We start from the raw sequence: 22,232 nt of genomic DNA, 5'->3' as shown, positions 1-22,232 counted from the left end.
GTATGACATATTGCGTATTGATGATATATAACGGGGGTGGGCAACTAGCGGTCCGCGAGTTTTTTTATCTGGCCCGTACTATATTTTCAAATCACATCATATCATTTAAAGTTTATCGTCTATCGATATAGGTAATAAATTTAATCTGGTATTAAACATCGTTAAACGTCTAAATGTCATATATAATATGTATACTTAAAAATTTCAACCATAGCTGTTTGTACCGAACTATTTAACTATATCAGTTTCTTCGTATCATTCGTGTCGTGCTGTCGTGTGTGTTGAATTTATTATTTCGGTATTTATAAATGATAATTAAAATTTATATTTTGAATGATCTTTTTTTTTCCTACGCTTTGGCCCGCTGGATTTTAATTTTCTAAAAGTTAGCTCTCTAGTAATTTTAAGTTGCACATCTCTGTTATATAATATCCTGTCGAACGCTCGTAACTCAGTTGTATCCGGATACATATATATTACATTCGTTATGCTTATAATTAATAGCGTATCTAATTCAATATTACTCGATACCTAATGTTTCTTTAATCGTCGTCATCTTTTCTGTTCCCCTTGAGAACATATTGTGTTTTACGCAGATACTGAGCTTAACTACGTAACTACTACTTACTACTCGTAAGTATTCGGAAACAGAATTACGCGACACGAGTGTCACAGAAACGTACACGATAATACGCAAATAGTTTCATTGTTCATTGCAAAACACTAGTTTCTTCAGAACATCGAACTGGGTGGGTAATCAGTATCAAGAAATTCTTTATACGTCTTAGCAGCACAGCATTCACCCAAATGGAAACACAAAAATCGATTGACTACATCTCCATTCGAAAGATTCCTCGCCCAACAAGGCCTCTTAGCAATCTTTAAATTTAAATAAAAATTTTATTTTTAATGTCGACGTATAGGTGTTTGGGATTTATTCATCTTAACACTCACTTCATATACATTATTAAAACTCTACTTTCACTTATAGTCGGTATAAGATACACTATCATTATGTATGGTATTTGAACATTTTAAAATGTTACACTACTGTAGTAAAATGATAAAAAAAAATATGTCTGCAAAAATCCATACAAACAAATCATGTGTCAAGCCAGGATGGTATTGCACGAGTTCAAATATATATGTTTTTGTACAAAATAGGCATGTGAATTCAATTGCGTCTCAAATGTCGCAAAGGTGAAAATATAATAGATGGAATAAATATATATACTATTAAAAACGAAATGCGTAAGAATTAGACCATATTCAATTATTTTCAAATCTCGTCGAAGTTATTATTGCATTCAATCGTTTTATTACATCATTCGAGTAAAACATATATGTTTTTGTATGATATTTTATTGTTTTATTCGTATAGCATACACGTAAAACTAGCAACGTCGAATCACTTTAAAACAAAACAGCCGGAAATCCGGACCCAGCCCATCGAATTCCTTTAATGAATCAATGTGTGAATACAAACAATCTATGCTTTATGATAAAATAGCGGACAAAAATACAAAATGTACGTAAACCATAATTATCCATAACAATAGTTTAGAAAATAATATAATAATGTAATATTATGAGTATAATGTTCGCTCTTCGATTCCTAAACACAGATTTCAACTTGATGTTTAATTTGATCCAACCTCATCCAAATGAAAAAATTAAACTTGCAATTACCGTAATATTTAAAATTAGTAAAACTGTGTCAGAACAAATTACACATACGAGCAGTTATTTAAAAATAATTATTTGATAAAAAAAAACCTATTTAGATTGAATAATTTATATGTGACATTTTTTGTAGTTTTTTAAGTACGTCCTTGTAACATTGTTCGATTATGAAATCTGTTATCTTTTTTTTAAAACAGGCGTAGTTTGTTTGTTTAGGTTTATTGCATTTATATTGTTTTATTGTCTACACACATCACGTCGGCTAATTAAAAATTGTTACATAAACACCGTATAACGTGTAATGCTAGAACTTTCAAACAAAAAAACAAAATCAATAAATATAGGTATACGAAAAACTTTTTCAGAAAATTCAACAATCGGTCGATGCTATATAGAAAAATCATAAAAGTTACACATATCTCCTGACTAATATATTAGGTATTTGCTACAGCACTTAAACTATTTCTAACATTATTGAATAGGTATCAACATAATCTGAACCTAGAATTATATTACTATATTTTAGTTGGTATTTTTAAAATGTAATTGAAACTAGCCAAACAATTATTGATATGTTTAATATATATATAAAATATGCTTCATCGTCGAATTGAGGAAAAAATTCAACCATATTTTATGTGTGATAAAAATAAAAATTATTGGACAAGTATAAAGAAAAAAAAACATGTACAAAGTTACGTGAATGGAACACAATAATATTACCGACGGGGATTGCGTCGGTTAGCTATTATGAATTCATAGAATAAATAATAATATATTTGGTAAATAAACTATAAGTAAAAATATTTTTTGAACTTTGATCTCAACGTACAAAAAATTGTAATTATTTTTACAGGTTGGTAGAGTTTAATAATGAAAATATAAATTAATGCAAAATCATTTTAGACGATAATAGGTGTAAAACGAATTTTAAATTTTAAGTTTATATCTACGTATCGAATACGAGAAAAAAATATTATAACACGCAATTGAATCGCTTTTCAACCAAAAATACAGGTGAGAGTGTAACCGGTAAGTAAAGGTGCGGTATAAGGTTCGTGGAAAAGGAACGTATTATTTTTGCTAAATTAATATGCACGCAATAATAGTAATAAAACAGCTTTAACCGGCGGAAAAGCGGTGAGAATGTACACGCATTGCATCGATCAATTTAAAACTAAAATGAAAATGTAAAAAAAAAAACAAAAAAACATTGGTTAACAGGATCACATAATGCGGCAGTACAGTGCCTAAGTATATAAAAGCAGTATAATATATCATACTAAATGTTAATAATCGTTATACACAACCGAGTAAACTGAAAACGTCGTCGAAAGCGGTCTCGGGGTGAGGTATCGAATATGGAAGACGAGTTGTTTTATTACGAGGGTTACTTATACCATGCCGTGATAATATGTATTATACGATATTGTGCATATTATATACAACACGAGGGATAACGCGCACAATGATGTATGTAAAATTTATGTTTTCCGAACGTTTTGATATTTATAGTCCGAAAAAAGAACATCTCATATAGATTTATAAGCACGTACATTTTCAATCAAATTTTCTTCGTTGTACAAAAACATTTTAAAATTCACACATTTGGGAGGAAGAATAAAATAAACAAGTAAAATATAAAGTTAAAAATTAATGGGTTAATTAGCGATTTAAAATTTGCGGCGTGTTAGCGCGAATAGTGTATCACTCTATCTTGAAAGATTTTTCACGAAATAATGAATTGTACATAAAAAACTGCAGACGAAATCACAATTTCCACGTCAATGCCTTCGAGCAGTTATTATCGCACGGCTTATCCATTGGTTTTTATACACACAAACCAATCAATTCCTTTCACACACTTCGTACGTACGTTCGTAGCAGACGTTCTGAATGTATAATTATTACGCAACGGCGTTTAATTACGGATCGCACGTATTACATCTGCGCGTACAATTGTCACAGCCAGTTATAGTGATTATTATGTTGTTATTTGACATACATAACTAACGCGCTAACATTGCACTGCTTTTATGTGCCTGTGCGTAGGGTGCACGTTGTAGGCGTGGACCGGGAAGAAGGATATTGGGTGGTTGAAGGCATTCGGTAAATGTTTCTCTCGGTCATTTCGATAGCACGCGCTAACGGGTGTATATTATATATATTATATATATTATCACGATACACATGTGCGCACGGAAAACAAAACCTTGACCTCTTCAGCACGTCGAACCCAGCTGGCGGCATGGTCGTGGTCTCTTCGACGGAGATACACCCGTCATCGTCAAAATCATATTATTATAGTCCTGCATATAAGTACCGTAAGACGTACATCGGAGTCGCGCTGGTACACAGATGGACGCCGCAGGCTGCACAGGGGAGTACATGATATTGTTTATAGTGTGCGATCTTTTACATTTCTGATCGAAAGCAAGTAAAACTAATACGAATTAATAATTAAAAAATAACTTATTAATTATTTTTAACTAGACGAGTTTGAGTGTCAGTAATTTGTTTCTCACTAAAATGAAAATTTCGAACGGTAATTTAAAATCGAGAACCCATAACGTATACACATGCGATTGACGCGTACAGAAATTTTAAATTAACCGCTGTCGGAACAGATTCGAATAACGAACCGATACAAATATGCACGAGCACGGTTTGATATATGGGCGCGGGACGAGCAATTAGAAAACATTTTTAGGTACGCGCACCACGGGATTTCGATTATACTCGATGAGGGTAGTGAAAAAATAATTGGGAAAATCGACGCTGCCGTGTGCGTCGTTTTCCAATCGAGTTGTCAGTTTTCGGGCACGACGTTTACGTACAGCAGACGAGGTGAAAGATGTAATATTGCGACAAGACGCACGCGATAAAGGAAAAACTCGCGTCACGTACCGGCCCGCGGCATTGGCAAACCCACGCCGGCGACGTACGCGAAAACAAAAACAAACGGAACGAAAATAAATAAATACGACCGACGACGACGGACGTGATGGTGCGAATTTTTGTGGTTTGTGCGCGCGGGGACTATGGCCGACGTCAGACTTCAGACCCTCCGAGCAAGCTGTCCCCCATCCTTTACCCACCACCCCCGATCGACACACATACGGTGCATACCGTTTTCGTCACTTGTTGAACGACTGGCCGTCACATGCGCGCTGCACCACGTCGTCACGACGACGTTCTCTTGCAAATTTTTCGTTTCGCCCTGTCGCCTTGCATCCTCACCCCCTCACCACTACGTCCAACGCACTTTTGAACGACTCCGAACGTCGTGTCCCGTCGATCGACCCGGTCGACCAACATTTGTGTGCAATTAATTTAAGACCGTTGTTGTCGACACACGCGACGTTCCGTCGGACTCTGATCTGCGACGACCAAAGGGTTTTCCGCTCGCCCGGATTAGGTACGAGGTTTTTCTCATTCTTCTCTTTAACGAAACCCGCGTTACCCGTGGAAGAGCAAATATTCTATTGGGCACGGGTCCCGTTGAAACGGTCGTGCACGTTGTAAGATGCCCTCCGACGACACGTTTCACCGAAGAAACGCGAAACGTCGAAACTGTTACTGCTGTGCACCGTAAGACCGTGTAATATTTTTCGCGTTACGACAGCAGACTCGTCAACAAACGTGGCTGGGGAGTATTTTAATGTTTTCAAACGATTTTACTGTATACGCTTTTCGTAACATAGTGTTGCGCACCGTAAAATAAGAATTTACCCCGTTCGTGTGGCGTACAGATTAGGCAACCGGAAACATTCGGAGAAATGCGCCCAGAGAGTTTGAAGGGAAAATACGATATTTGTTCGGTCAACTATATAGGTATATACGCGCGGGACATAAATCAACGATGAGCACGTTTCAGTAGAAAATCGAAAGGGCTGTGACACAGGAATGGGATGAGATACAGTGACTAGATGACGGGTGACTGATGTAGATGAATTGTTCTTGTACGTTTGGAATAAAATTATCATTGGATGTAAGTGAAAATTGAGTGGAAGCAATCGGGTAGATCAGAGTTGAATATTTCAAACGTCTTTAAATAGCATAAGAAACTAAAAAATATTTTGAAAATTATACCTCTAAAAGACGGTGGTATTAGAACATTCAGTAAAAACTTCAAGTTGTTACAATTATTATTTTTTTAACTAAACGACGGAAAAATAATCAATTTGTCGAAAACCATTATTTTATGTACCGATTTTATAGAAATCTGTGAAGAAATTTAAAACGAGCTTCGAACGCATTAATTAAATAACATTTTTAATGAGAAACATAAACAAGCTTTTGAGGTTCGGAGTAATCTTATCTGGTCTACATTTTATTGACAGGCACAAAAAATAAAAAAATTAAATATAATGCGTTATCATAAAATCAAAGCATTCTTCGCTATTCCGTGATTCTAAAATGAATACATAAAAAATATAATTTACAGTCAAATCGCGAAATGTGATGAAATGAACTATAATAACAAGCCAAACGTTAGCCTTAAGGTTCCAAAATATTCTCAGTAATATTTTATTGCGTATTTATAATGTATAACAACAACAACAAACCACAACAACAACAATATTCGAGACTACTCATTTATTATCAATGTCGGTGGTTCTCCGATCCCGCGTAGCTACGGCGAATATTTATCTGAAATCCAAGGACATCGCGAGGGAGTACCGAGTTTAATAAAATCATATTTACAATATGTACGTGACGGCACGTTAAAAGTAAAGATTCAACGTAATACTCGTATAAAGAACAGGAAACGACGTAATGTGGACTTTTCACCAGCAACAACCGTGACACCGTACATCACGCATTTGGTGTGACCGCAGCCTCATAACATGATCACGTTTACATTTTCATTTTCTGTTTCGCTCCCGCTCCAGATGTTCGAAATCTCGTCCAAACAGACGTTTATTTCAGACCAGAATAATACCATTTAATACCGATACGTCCCCGCCATGAGACACCAGCTGTAACAACTTAAATTTTAAATTCACGGCAGAACTTCAAAACCTACGCTTATAAACTTATCGAGAAAATCGAATTCTCATGTTGTCACGTAAACGTTATGATAATAAAAGAAGACGGAAAAAAGCAATGTTAAATAATTATTTTGTCTTCGTTGCGGAATACCTATTCGTCTTGGGCCCGGGAAACGATAATTAATAATAACGTAACGACAACAAAGACAGCAAGTAGTCGCCACCGTAAACGTTTTACCGTGCCTAGTCATTGATTTTTTTTTTTTTTTTTTTGTTCCAGCATTCGTCGGCCGAGCACAATAATAATAATATTGTCATCGTCGATATCATTATTATTTTATTATACGTATTAATCATTGCGTGCGGTATGATTTTTTCCCCACCGTCTCTCTGGCTTAAGGCCAGGGGCGTTGTCGCTGTAGTCGTCGTATAAATAAATAAAAAAAATACGAGATCACTAAATAAAAGGGGGGGGGGGACCGTTTGTCGTCTCGTTCCCGGAACACACAACCGCACACGCGGGTCCATTGTTCGGACCGTCAGCAGAGACGCGCGTGTAGGCGGGCAGACATAACTGCGATGTGACACGATGAAAATGCGATCACCATACGAAACACGATTGATATTAAGGGACCGTAAACATGTTAAACGAAATGCTACGCCGGGACGACGGAAAACGTTTAGGCTGTGCAGCGGGTCGAATGCGATCGTGAGAACACCGCCGCGGAGGATTATTTTAAACAACCGTACGACACTCGCGCGTAGACGTACATGTATGTATGTACATAACGTAACAACAGAGTGATTATAAACGATATAATTTTAATTATGGTTATTAAGCGTCGACGATGAGAAGCGGGGACATTTGTTATTATTGTTATTATAATTGATATTAATCCACTGCTCGTTGTTATTACAGTCGTCGCGCGTTCCGAAGTATTGTACCATTTGATAATACGTTTGTACTTTTGGAATGGGAATAAAACGATGCGTCCAACGCGTTCGTTGGTCTCGGCCGTTCTCGATAAACGCACCTAATCAGTGTGACCACTTTCGATCGGCTCGGACGATGTGAAGTTATAATCCGGCTCGGGAATTCAAATGCACCGTCACGAGTTGATAATCGTATTTAACCGGATGACCTTTAAACGAAATTTTCGTGAGCTGCACTACTACTATACGCGTGTAGTATATACTTTTCAAATCAAAATGAACTGTTGAATAATTAATAATGTTAATAACTAAATACGTATTTTTGGTCTTTAAAAAAAACAATATAATAACCCTTGCTGCAGCAACGCGGTCGGAATTACGTGTAAACCGAATAATATCTTTATAATAACTAGGTGGGTATAAAAAATATCGAGTTCGTTATACATCGTAGAAAAATTAATACCTTCGATTGCTCAACGCCAAAATAAAAAATAACCCGTGTTTATAACGTTTCAAACGAGCTATATACCTATATCTATGTACGTATGTGTCTAAGTTTAATTGGACGTTATCGCAATCGAGAATGTCGGATTTACGTTAAAAGATAAAAAAAATTCCCATTACAATACACTTTTTTTTACCAACTTGTTCGGAATTATAATTTTTAATAATGATATTCCATTAAAACATTTTGATTTTACTACACGTAACGTACATATGATCACAATAAGTAAATGAATATCGTTTATTTTGACGTTACTCAAATCGGTTGTATGCGCGAGTGGTGTACATTTGTGGCCCACGAGTTAAACACGTGCTTAACATAATTTACCGAACTGTCAAAATCAAGACGGAAGACTTGGATAACTCGTTGAAAATTACTGTTTAAAATTATAATTTACTCAGGACGTATTCTCTAACGACTTGTGTTATGCATAGGTTTTAATCTTCGTCAATTCTACGGAATTTTTTTTTTTAATTATCCGTTTAAATGTTACGTAATGTACACCGTTATAAAATATTTGATATATTTTGAACAATTTTCAATTATAATTATTATGTAGCTCCGTTCTTTCCTTCCTCCCATGGTACGATTTTTAAATTTTATTTCGAATATTAAATCATATCTTCTAACCAAGCGGTTTCCTAACTGTAAGGCATGAGACAAATATTTATATTGAATATTACTCTACCGTATATTTATTTTTAGATGGACAATGATTTGTTAATATTTGAATAAAAAAAAGGTTGTATTATTTATTCGTACGAAGGACGATTACATTTTGTTTTGTTTTGAGGATACTCGACTCAACAAATGTTGGAATCCGTTGTGCTAAGCGATTTTAAATAACTACATTATTCCTTGTATACGTCGACTGCGATCACTATTACTATCAATAATAAGATGTGCTCTTGGGTGCTCCAAAAATAAAATCTCACGAAACGGGTGTAAATGATTGTATTCACAGTGATAAAATGTTGTTAAAATTGTATACAGATGAAATTTAATTTATATTAAATTTATTTAATTCGGAGGAGAGAGTAGCCCCCTACCGCTTAGTGTGGAAACCCAAGGTTCTAGTAAAACATCAGGTGTATTATTTGCTTGCATTAAATTAAAATTCTTACATCTGATAAGAATTAGTATTATAATGCAATGTTTTATTATATTTTAAATCACCTTATCTAATTAAAACACACTTTGACTTTGTTTCGACCGCAAAATCATCCAATAAGTAGTTTTTAATAAACTGAAATATAAAACGCATCGACCGCGAGGAAAAAAAAATTAATTATGATCAAGTTATACGAGCACGTCAAAATATTACTCGCAATGAGTTTATCCACAAATGAAGACGTATATATAGCGTCACGTAAACTTTTCGCGTATAAAGACTGTTTACAGCGTTATTTTAGTAATTTGATTTGGTCAAATGTCTTTTGTCTATTCGAGTTTGCACCCCATGACGTTTTTCGGTAAATATAATTTGATTTTGTGAAACTAGAGACACATGAGAATATTTCAGTCATTATAAGCATCAATGATTTGTGCTTAAACGCTGTGCAGTCGTATTTTTGATCGTGCGTAATTACAGAAAAATAATAGTATTATTTTTATGTCGCTTTGTTATGCTTGATTACCGTATTATCAGTAGTTAATCAGACCTATCCTACGAACTGCAGTGAAATAAAACAATAATTATACATTTCGGTGACGAATCCAATATTATTACATTGGACGGACATAGTTGTTTATTTGTTTCAGGGATAATTGAGGTGCTCCCAATGTAAAAATAAACAATCGAATGGAAGTAACACGTAAACGACAAACCGAACAATGTCTGCCGAGAAACGATTTTATGTTTTTCGCGCCGTGGTTGTTTCAAAAATAATCGTGTGAATATCTAAACATACAATAGCTATACTATTTACACGTAGAACATACACGAATTACAAATATCGCAGATGACGTTCAGGTGCACAACAGAATGTATCTCGATGTACCTCGTTTTAACGAACCGGAAATTTTTTGATACAGAGAAAAACGAATACTTCAGTCAATCGTGTTCGCACGCCCCTTTTGTCGCCTGGAAAGTTAGCCGATGTACGTTCACAACGTGAAACGGTATAATATAGACTACAAGGTGGAATTATCATGTTTGCCGAAATAGGGATTTTTTTTTTTTTTTGACATTACGATTTCGTTCTCTGCGACGAACTTTCTACTACCAATGTGGTCTTTTTGCATTGCACGGAAGGATGATTGGAGATTGTATTCCACCATTGATACATGTCTCAGGACTATGTCCTATTTCTTGAAGTATAAGGTACAGTTTGACTTGGTGAATTATATGATTTCCAGCAATCAGGAACGTTTTCAGTCTGTGGTTGCGTTTGTGAGGCCGAGAGTCTGAAGATAAGTATAATGAAATGTTGTAGATTTGAGAAACACGTTATGGGAGGCCGATACAATTTGTTTTATAGATTTTAGTTCTCAAGATCGAAAGAGCACTGAGTTTTTAACAAACCATGGAGTACCAGATATGGTTTGAAGAGAGACATTTTGGACTGCCTCTGGTTTGGTCTAGTGATAATCAAAAATTAACCAATGTGGTATGTGGTACGTATATATTAAATTCATTACACGTAACAACAACTGTCACGAAAACTGCGTATTGAAAATCTCAGAAGTCCAAGGAATAATCAATATAAATATACACATATATACATTTATTAAAAATTATTTAATTCACTACCTAGCTAAAGAAGCGTGTGAGAATTATTATAATTATTATTACTACTGAATTGCAATATTGATTTGAATTTCATTTTGTATCGATCTCATGTAGTTTCGGTTTTATTCAAAATAATTAATCGGTGGAAGGGAACACAGGGGGGGGGGGGGGGACGGCGCGTACGCGAGTGGAATTCTGGTGAGTGTGATGATGAAAACAGTAAAACGATTTCGTATCGTTCGGAACAGATACGAATCGCGGCGACGGTGTGATGACGAAATCGCGTGGATGGACACTTTGCCATGCGCCGACGTTATTGTACGCCGACGAGAGAGAAAGAAAGCAGTGACGTCCTGCGAGGTCGGCACGACACCGATCGGTGCGCCAAAAGGCTGGCGCGCGCGCGCCCGGCTGAATTATTTATGGTCGCGCGGCGGCCAGCAATGGTAGTGGAGTAGTACCATACAGGTACGCGAAATTATCCGAACAATTGATTCGCGGGACCGTCGAAACGAGGCCAGGGAAAATAATTCAAGATAATAAATTTAGAGGATAGCAGCGAAGTTTAGGTCAATAGAGCGCCTAGATATCACACTGATCGTAGCTTATGATTTTTAAACGAATATAATAATAATTTTGTCAGTCGAATGCCGTTACATGTATTTGCCTCGTTTGGGTATATTATCTACGGAAAATTAGCAAAGGCATTAACATTGAGCGCATTCAAATAGGTACTACTAACAACATCAAACGAATATATCATTATTTTTACTGGTGGACAGTTCAAAAAGTATTTTTTAAAGTATTCAAAGCGTAAGTTGTATTCAAAAATGAATCACGTTAAGAATCGTCTGGCGAAAGATCGAACTAAAGGAAATCAATGTAAATTGAATCTTGTAAATAAAATAACTATTACTTTCGTTCAACAACAGCAATCTCTAACCGAACAAACCATGTTCTTCGGTACTATTACGGCAACCGTTTTAAATTTCGTTAATACAGCTGTACTGGATGATTTTGTTTTAAAATAAGTACATGACGTAATATGATAAACAATACAATATTCATAAAATGAGTACCTTAAAATAATTTTACACATTTTCGTATGATTTAGACTATAACGCACATACTACCTATTTCAAGTTTATTCTGTAATTCTATATATTGTCGAATAACGCGGATTTCGTCTCGGATTTTAATCTTAAATTTAAAAAAAGATACTAGGGTTAATGGTTTTTAGATATTGTTCCATAGAATCCTGTAGTAATTTGAAATTGTATACGGGGTCAGCACGCGTTTTAATAAAAAATGCTACAGTATCGGGAAATTTGAATTTTGATATCAATCACGCCTTCGGTATTCAACAATATTAATAACAACGGTAGAATTATTTACATGAAACCACTTTTATTTCAAAAAAAAAATCAAGTGTTTTTTTTTTTTTGTTTTTCCATTTCATATAACATTTTTTAAACCTTATAATTTTGTGCATATCACTAATTATTTAATATTATTGTAAATAATTTAAATTTAACGTAGAAGAAGAGATGCTTTTCACCGTTATCTATATTATAATTACTTGAGAAAACAAGGGAGTATGGAAATAATCAGCTCAAAATGCACGATAAAACGTTAAGTATATAATAATAATACTACGAAATATATATACAGTTATATACGAAATAATATTGAATACTAGCGGTCGAAATAATTACATAAATCATGTCTTATAAGGAAATGTGTATTAATGAGACGTTTCTGAAAAAATCGTACCTATAACGCTGATAATACTGTGTATTTTATTAGAAAAATAATTTCATCCGTAGTAATTTTCCTTTGGCGGAAGAAACAATAAAAATATAATTTGTTATCCGTCACGAGCCGACGAAATTAAGTTTCCATTGTTTAAATTAAAAAATTAAAAAAAACTCGAGTACAAGACGAATAATATCGCATGTTGTTACGTACAACGTAATCTCAGTGTTACTCGACGATCAAACTCACGAGTCTACATCTCAGTTCACCGTACAAATCACTACGCAAGTATTATAATATCGTACAACAAATATTAGTGGCACGTTCATGCGTGCCTGTGCCTGTGTGTGTGTGAAGAAATTCATTAATTTTTCGTTTCAAACTGTTATTGTTAAATAATCGTCGCCCGAACGAATGCCCGTGCCCAGCGGGTAGCTGCGGTGACTAAGTATTACGCGAGACATACGACGTATACATAGTATACGGAGGTTGTACGGACGGTATGAGGGTTTGGTTTTCAACAACGTCGACCTACAATATGCAACCACGAGTCTACTCGTCCATGCTTGTAACGGTATATAATTGTACGGTACATAAGAACGAACAAAAAATCGCAATCACCGTACCGGTGGCGGGCTAAACATAATTTTACCATGAATTTTATCGTCCGATAACACGAGAACACGTCGTCGAACGTATGTTTTTGGTAAACAGTGTATAACTCGGTATGATTATATTTTTTTAATTTTTTTTTTTTTTTGCTCACAAAATTTACGAACCGTGGTGCGCGAAATATCCCGTGTTATTAAAATATTGTCGTCGAGGCGAAAAACCCCGCACGTGTACAACAGACGACACGCGATTACAATGCGATTATTGAGACGCGCTGAGCGAACAAAAAATGCCGACTAGCCGAAAATAAACTCGAAAGTATCGAAAGTATTTTTTTTTCTCCGCGCATAATATTATACAAAATACTTTAAGCTAATAACGTATAATTTATAATTATGTGCACTTTAAAGTGGTGGTACATGTCAGCAATGTTGTACACACTTTATTTAAAGTTTTATCGTGCATTTTGGGATGATTATTTCCATATTAAATACAAAATAAAAATAAAAATATTGTTAAAGGTATAGCTTATCCGTGCTGACTTTATGCTGGAGCCACAGGTATATGAATATTTATGTATATTTGTATATCTGTGAGTGGAGCAGCACACCGATGACTGCAATGATAGTGATACTAATTATTACGTCATTACACTCGAACAGAGTTTTGCAGTCTTATCGAGTATAATGACGCTATATGGGTTATAACTCATTATAATTATTATTTTTTTTAAATACACAAAAATCATATATATTATAAATTAACGTCAAATTAAGTAAGATTTTAACGACGAACGATCGCTATACTATTGGTATGGGAGGGGAGGAAACGATAACTGTCTTTAGAAGTTATAGACTACCAGGGATTATCAACTTTGTGAAGCGAAAGAATTTCTTATTTCTGTTTTCTAATTCGTTTAACTTCTAGTGTACCTCAAACGATATAATGCAGCAACCGGCAATGATAATAATAATATTGAGTACGTCAGTATTTGATAGGAATTTAGAACAAAATAAATATATGAGTTAATATAATACAAGTGTGACATCCAAATTGACTAAAAACGTTTAAAATTCTGTATTCACTCTTTTCGAATTTACGTCGTCCGTATAAAAATATTAATGTACAATGAATAATTTTATCATGCAACAGAATTTCAATATCTAATTTCAAAACAGGATGACCACTTGGTAATTAAAAATAACTAATTCTCAAGTTTATTTATACTTAAATAAACGAGTATTTTGTCAAATTAAAATTGAAAATCGAATTATTAATTTTACCAGAACCTGACAACGGAAACAAATTTTAAATAGTCATATAAAATAAAATAATATCTAATAATCTATAACATCAACAATAGAAAGAAACACTCAAATTTAGACATGATATTATAATGGTATAATTTATTTTCAGTTTTTATGTAAATGCGGATTAGTAGATAATTAAAAGAATACAACTTTACCAATCGAGACAAATAGACACCACACATAAGTGTTTTAATTTATTACTATTATATAACGTTTATAATTATTAAAATCATTAACTAAACCAACTGTAAAATTATTTACTGTTTATTTGTATAATAGAGGTAGAAATATAATTAAATATGGTACTGCCAACTAGAAATTTTTATTTAAATTTAAAATATTTAAATAAAATTACCAAATCTATTATACATTATACACATACAATTACCTATGAATAATAAACGATTAGCTTTTTTTTTATTATTATTTTACAATCAGTAGCTCTTATGACTATTGTACGTTATAGTGCAAAACTTAACGTACAAATATAATAAAGTAAATACATAAATAAATACATATAAGTGTGGATATATATACTTTGAGGCTTATAACGGTTGTAATATACTGTTGTAGTTGGAAAGTTATGGGTATTGGTTACACAAGGTTTATGAGATATATTATCGGTAGAAATTGGCAGAAATTAAAGATTTTGGTTAGTTCTGGATTTAATGTTTCAGTTAGGTGCTCAGATAATTTTAGTTTTATTTATGTAGTATACACTTTATTCGGTGAGAATATTCTTAACAATGAAGAGGATCCTATAGCATATGCAGATAGTGGGAGTCAACTATATTTATTAAATATAAGTGCGTGATTCGTCTATAGTCTATTCTGAGGTGGTTGATAGATCATATTTTTTAGGGTTGTTGACTGGGAAGGTTTAGGATAGTATTGATCTTTTAATTTCATTGGGTTTAGTAGTTATTTTATTCCATTTTTCTTCATTGGTTTAGTGTATCTAATTTAATCAAATTTTATATGTCACTTTAAGAAAAGAGATAGGAGATGGTTGAGTGTTGGGAGATAAATGAGTTTGTTTGATAATCATGGCAACCCGTATGTTGCCATCGATGTTCCAGCGACCGGAAATCAATGAGTATAAAGATTAGATTATTAATTTATCAATTCTCAATATCTTCTCGGTTGTTATAATGGTAAAAAAAATAATACTTTTCATAAACAAAAAAAAGTGTTTATACAATAATGAAATATTATTAATTTTTCAAATATTAAAGGCATTTAAAGAATATAATATTTTTAATATTTATTTTAAATTCTTCGTATGTTTTATACGCAAAATAATATTTACTATTTATAAACAAATAATAAAAAGCGCTAATTTGTAAGAAAAATTTAATAAACTATAACCATCTATTGATAAGTGGATAAATATTTTTTTAACAGATTACCTTTTTAGTATACGATTACCTATATCGATTATGATTGAATGTAAATTTCTGTATGTATTAAAATTATATTTAAAAACCAGTTTCGATTGAATAATGTTCAATTTATCGATACACAATTAAGGTCAATATAGTATACTATTAAATAATTATCAAATCTAACTATTGCCCGATTGGTATAATAAGAAAAATGTACGTTCAATAAATTAATAATTATGATCCGAGATCAAATATATGTTTTGATAAATTCAAGACAAAATTATCTAATCCATGACATTAAATTTAAAAAAAAACTTTTTTTTACATAAAAAACGAACGTCATTAAACGTTTGAATTTGAATATCATATAGGCATTAAAACGAAAATCATGATGATCATTTTAAAGGTCAACGTGTAAATTGATTAAATGCGCATGTGTATGCAAGTACTGTAGATAATATAAACGGTTGTTTACGTACAATAAAATTGATTTTATGACAATTAAACTTTACGCGTAAGTGAGGTTGAGTGAGATAAATACCGGTTTCGCCAACTATTACAAATTAACAAATTTCAATTGAAGTTAATTATCTCAACAAATACCTGAGATATCTTTATTAGATAACAAGTATCGAGAAGCATCGCTTAACAAAAAAAAAATCACCAAGGTTCGTTAGTGGTAATTATGGTTCATACCTATCTTCAAGTACCTACTACGATTGTGTCCATATTCATCAAAATGACCACCCATTAACCTTGCTTGATGCTTATATAATAATAAGGCATAATAAATTATTATCGAAGATTGTTGAACGATTCAACTAAGAATTACATTTTTCTATAAACTCCAGTAGAAATAAAATATTTCTTTCATAATTATAATCATTACCTAAAATATACGAAATTTCATGAAATTATTATTAATTTTAATTAATAATAAAGTTTTAAAAGTTTTGTCATTAAAAAAATAATTATTAGAAAATATTATTGAAGTACACAACGATTAATGTTTTAAACAATTTTAAATCCTTGAAACTGTAATTCATGACGTTTTAACAATTTTAAAATAACTGAACAATATTTCTACATCCAATTCATGTTTTACATAAACATCAACGGAAATAGTAGACATGTCATTGCAATCATTAACACTATAATAATAACAACAATTACTCTAAAATACGTGAATACGTATTTCTTTCCATAAATATTAGGACTTGTACCTTTCGCTAGTACTAAAAAATTGTAATTTGACATAATTAAACTATTATGTATTTAAATATTTAATATGATACGTATATATATATATATATATATATAAGTACGGTAAAACTGGATAAGATTATACGCAGTATTTGAATATTAATATAAACCACATAATATATATACTAATAAATTTAAATTTAATATTTTTTAACAATAATCAACTACTAATAGTTAAGTAATATGACATTTACAGTCGAATAATTGAATGATGTTGCCGTCAAGTTTTGTGTGCATTTATATGTGAAGTGGAATAGAATTATTGCACTTGACACAGTTCAATTAAATTGATCATGTTGTATGCCAATGTTCTATATTTACTTAGCTATAAGTAACAATATTCGAAAATACACTTAATCAATCGGTATCGATCGCTTAGGGAAAACGAATGTATACAGATGGAAAGTGGTACGCGTCAATTATGAAGTATCTATCTACATTAAATAGGTACATAATACTGAATAAAGTCCATGCTAGTGTTCCAAAGGACAATGCGCATTTTCACCAAAGGAAATAATTACTATTATGATTATTTGTGAAAAGCAAGCTAAACAATGAGATTTGGACAGCATCAAAGTACGTATTATGATCAGCCTATTGTGGTTTGTGATTTGCGTTGTGTAGACAAATATTTTATTCGATCAAAAAGGTTTTTAGTCAGCAGATAGGTTTTCATTTTTTTCCATTTATAGTTATAGTATAAATCTATTGAATAACAATTTTTTTATCACAGCCATAAATAAATGTATTTAAACAAGTGTGGGTACGCGTTAAAAACGGAAAAAAAAATGTTATTGGATAAAACAACGAAAATCCTACGTTTACCACGTTGAGTATACTATAGTTATAACCATACAATAAAATATAAAACGAATATTTTTCTTATGGAAATTTATCAGTCGAAAATATAATAAATATAATAGCCATGTGCGAGTTGTCTGCGATCGTAAAACGTTTATCTACTTAAAAGTATGTATAATAATAAACAGTAAACAGGTACCAGACGACGATTGGACGTTATCGTCAATAAAACGTATAAATATGTACTTATCTGTAGTTATTATGAACATTTAGTTTGACTTTTTAGGTACCAACATCAAGAGGATAAGCTTGTAGATGACCTACAATTTCGTGTTGCATAAATTGCGTCAAAACCATATAATTATCATATCGATTGTTACCAATACTTAATGATATTTATTAATTTTTTACGATGTGCTTGATTAATTAATCGATACTCATATGATACATATATTACCGGTTCACTTGCAGCGTAATACACGTTCGTGTGCATCTCATTACGTACATAATGTGCAATCAAACAATACAGCCGCGAGCGCGAAATGAAATCCAAACGGAGTGCGACAGAAAAATAGCTATTCATTTCATTTTTCTTCTTCTTCTTTGGTTTCGTGCACAGCATATAGGCTATCGTTTAACCGCGGTCATTATTAAGTCCCGGCCCGTGTAACGCGATTTCGTACAGGTTTAAAATCAAGACCGAGCGGTAATTAGACGAACAGCAGTGTTTTGTGTATGGAAATATAATATTATCGACTTATTGTTGTGTCCTTGTCGCGGTAATGGGAAGGGGGGGGTGGAGGAAAGCCAACGGTACACTAGCACAAACGTAACTTCAACGATAATCGTATGGGCATACATTACTGCGGTACACAAAAAACTCGAGTAACTAACAGTGAATTACATGGCGTACCTGTACAAACACGTGTGTGTACCACGTCCGAAACATACAAGTGCACGTTAATAATGTCTCGCCACTTCACGCGCGCAACTTCATGTGCGCGTTAACGGTGAAAAATCGAAGACAATGGTCACCGCGATCGCCGCATCGTACCGTCTGCAACGATAAAGGGTCGAACGCATTCCATTCAAGCTAGGGACCTAGGTTGGTGTTTACGCACGAGACAGTCCTCCGCGTTTCCGTCAGTGCTACTAGTTTTACCACGGGGTTTCACTTGAAGACGGATTAGATGCGTATCTCATGTCTCGTGTCACAACATCGATTCAGTAGCCCGAGTAGGGCGAGCATACAATTGTTGCTTTCGCCGTCGTCACGATCAGATCGGTTACGATATGAACACAATGCAACGGAATTCAACAAGAAAAATAAAATTCAAACAACATACGCGTGTGAGTGTGAAATCGAGAAAAGTACGGCGAAAACGTTGAAACGCGATGGTCAACACGTAAATGCTATAGTGATTCCATCACCGAAACGTGGGGGTGAGAGGACATTAAGTACGTGGGAAAAACGAGCGGACCGACGGAGGTGGACACTGTGTTGTTGTACAGCGAGTAGGAACCTGTCAACTTCGGGCAGCATTTGTGGATCCGTGCCAAAACACGTCCGATTGCAAACAGGATCGGGAGACGTTCGCCGTACGCGAGAATAGCTTATCGTCGGGTCGACATCCGCGCGGGGACGAGCGCGATACCGATCGCGTACGCTTCGATCCCTGTTGCGAAACGGTGGCCGATGAAGCACCGTCGTCGATGTGCACGTACAACCCCGAACGTGATCCGGCCCGACGCAGCAGCCCGAGGCCGGAATCCGATCAACCCGAATCGGGCAGAAAACCTGAAGAAACTCGAACCGGTTAGGCTTAAGGTTTACTTTATGTTAAACTCGCGCAAAATATTCGTATTGGGACGGGCGCGAAAATGTCGCGCGGAAATGGCACGCAGGAGAAAATTAAAATTAAACAACGGCCGGGAAGACCGAGTCGTTGGACTCGTTTCAAAAACGAAAACGGTAGGTAATAAAAATACACGCGACGTTACGCAATCGGCAGTTCACCGGAACCGTGCGCCGCCGTTCGGGCGGACAACAAGCGTTTCGGAACACATTTTCACTGGAAAACACGCACGACCTCGGGTACGCCGTCGTCGCAATCGTTTTCTCGTGAACACAAAAGTGAACATCGTTTCCTACGATACAATAACAATACGGTAGTAATTACCCATCGAGTTCGTTCGGTACATGTGACGATAAACAATTATGTACGTGTATAAATGTTATATAAATCCGCCACCGCGTCCCCTCCCCCCTCCAGCGTGCGGTTTGCACACGAGCACGCGCGCACGATGACGATGTTCAATGACATTTAAGTCGCCCAGCTCAATGACAGAAAAATAACGATTATATGCGTATTATTATTATTATTATTATTAGTTCAACAATGATTTTTATATATATTAAAACGAACGCGCGTCTCCATCCGTCTTTCGCGTGCATCGCGTGACGCGCGGCTCTACGTCGGCGTGGAATATAATATTCTACGCGACACTCGATGACTAATATTATTGTTGTACGCGTATTGTACACCCGACCCCGAACCGAATCGAAACCCGTGAGTGCAGTTGCATCGTGAAGTAGTCGCTCGGACGAACGTTTGAATCGTCGTAGACGAAACGCAGACGCACGCCCATCTCACGTTCGGCGCGTTTTCCGATTTTACCGCGTCGGCGTTAGCGTATAGCTAGAGGTTGACGGGACAGACGGTCGACAAGGGCGCGTTGGAGTTCGAATAGGATCGAGTTTTTTTCGCGCCAGAATAAAATTCGTCTGCGGAAAACGTGCGTTGGGAGAAAATCGTTTCGAGAAAATATCACGTATCGCGTGCAAACCGACGGCCGCGTACACGTATATATGCGCATCTCGCCTACGAAGCGACCCGCAATCGTCGGACGCACGACCTACGGAGCTCTCAGACACGCTGCCAGGGAGGGGCAATAGAATTAATATAACCGTACGCCAATCAAGACATCGTACATTATCGATACACACGAGGTCCGCAATCGATTATGCTGGTGTAGCCGTACCGTACAAATGAAATCTGCGTAGACACTAAGGGGTTTCTACTGAATTCTGTTGTCCCGCTAATAAATTGTGACCAGGCGCGACTTCAACAGTCTTTCGAACCGTTTCTTAAGACTTATTGCGTGGTTTTTCCCATCATTGTGATAATAAATAAAGCTGATCCGACATGATTAAACGGTGGTTAAAGTCTTTTTTAGGGTTCAACTGGCTTAAGTATAATATATTTAATTATTCGACACAAAACTATAAAACTGTAACGTTACGACGTCGGGGCGAGTCGTAAAATGTCGACAAAGGAATCTTATGTGCAACATCCCTTTCTCCAACCAGTTCTCTCTGACCAGAGAAAAACGAACAGAACTGCTATTTTGACTGAAAAGCTACAGCCGAACAAAAAAAATAACCAGACAACAACGGCGGCTACGACGACGACGGATTTCCCATTGTCCTGCGCGCAGCTGCTCACACGTGAGTAATCCTCGCTTACACACACGCGCACACACAATACGTGTATAAAATAATCAACCCACCACCAGACCGGTTTTCGCCCGACCAGATCGCACTATTATTATTATAACTATCATCATCATCATCATCATCATAATCGCCGCAGCCATACGAAGTGTCTATTATACACACACACACACACACACACACACACACATACACACACCTACATATTATCCGAGTATATACAGCTACCAGAGTATAATGTAACAGGTTAATGCGATAGGTTTTCGCCCGAGGGGAGTCGAAAAAGCAGAAGAAAAGATAGCAAAACGACTGTACGTGATCGTACGCAGAGGGTTGTGTAAAATTCTTATTCGAGAGAGACACAGCTCAACACGTTAACTGTGCGCACAGAGTTCTAATGACGTAAATCGAAATACGACGTTTTTCTAATAGTTATAATATTATGTATGTTTTCTAAATGCTATAATAATATAATATACTCACTGGACAGCGCGGCAGCGTATTGTCTGAACTTCTTGCCTTCTCGTCTGGTGCCCTTCGGCCCGTTGACCGACAGCATGCTGCTGAAAACCGACAAATCCATGGTTGGTGCTGTGCGTTATACGGTCCACACGACTAGTGTATTATTATGATTATTATTTGTTCGGTCCGGGTACACGTGGACGCTCGTCGAGGGGGCTAGGGGTGGGGGAGGAGGTTGTTCGGTAACTTTGGGGTTTATCAAGCGGTGGCGGGCATCGGCACGC

General features: G+C 35.2%; 1 protein-coding gene across 6 annotated transcripts in view; it reads right to left on the bottom strand.

Moving 5' to 3' along the window:
* LOC112688287 (facilitated trehalose transporter Tret1-like) overlaps positions 1–22,232 on the bottom strand; it is a 78,490-nt gene that overhangs the window by 5,859 nt on the left and 50,399 nt on the right. For 4 of the 6 annotated variants that reach the window (XM_025561404.1, XM_025561406.1, XM_025561409.1 and 1 more), the window contains one exon: positions 21,970–22,049. The exons of 1 other annotated variant lie outside the window; for it this stretch is intronic. In XM_025561404.1, the coding sequence (XP_025417189.1) occupies positions 21,970–22,049 (80 nt within the window). The remainder of the gene's footprint in view (positions 1–21,969; positions 22,050–22,232) is intronic. One more of the 6 variants, XM_025561405.1, reaches the window with a different exon arrangement.

This window comes from Sipha flava, unplaced genomic scaffold (genome assembly GCF_003268045.1).
Source record: "Sipha flava isolate LNK unplaced genomic scaffold, YSA_version1 38_pilon_pilon, whole genome shotgun sequence".
NCBI classification, from domain to species: domain Eukaryota; kingdom Metazoa; phylum Arthropoda; class Insecta; order Hemiptera; family Aphididae; genus Sipha; species Sipha flava.
The sequence above is the reverse complement of the archived record's forward strand: the minus strand, read 5'-3'. Positions and strand labels throughout refer to the sequence as shown.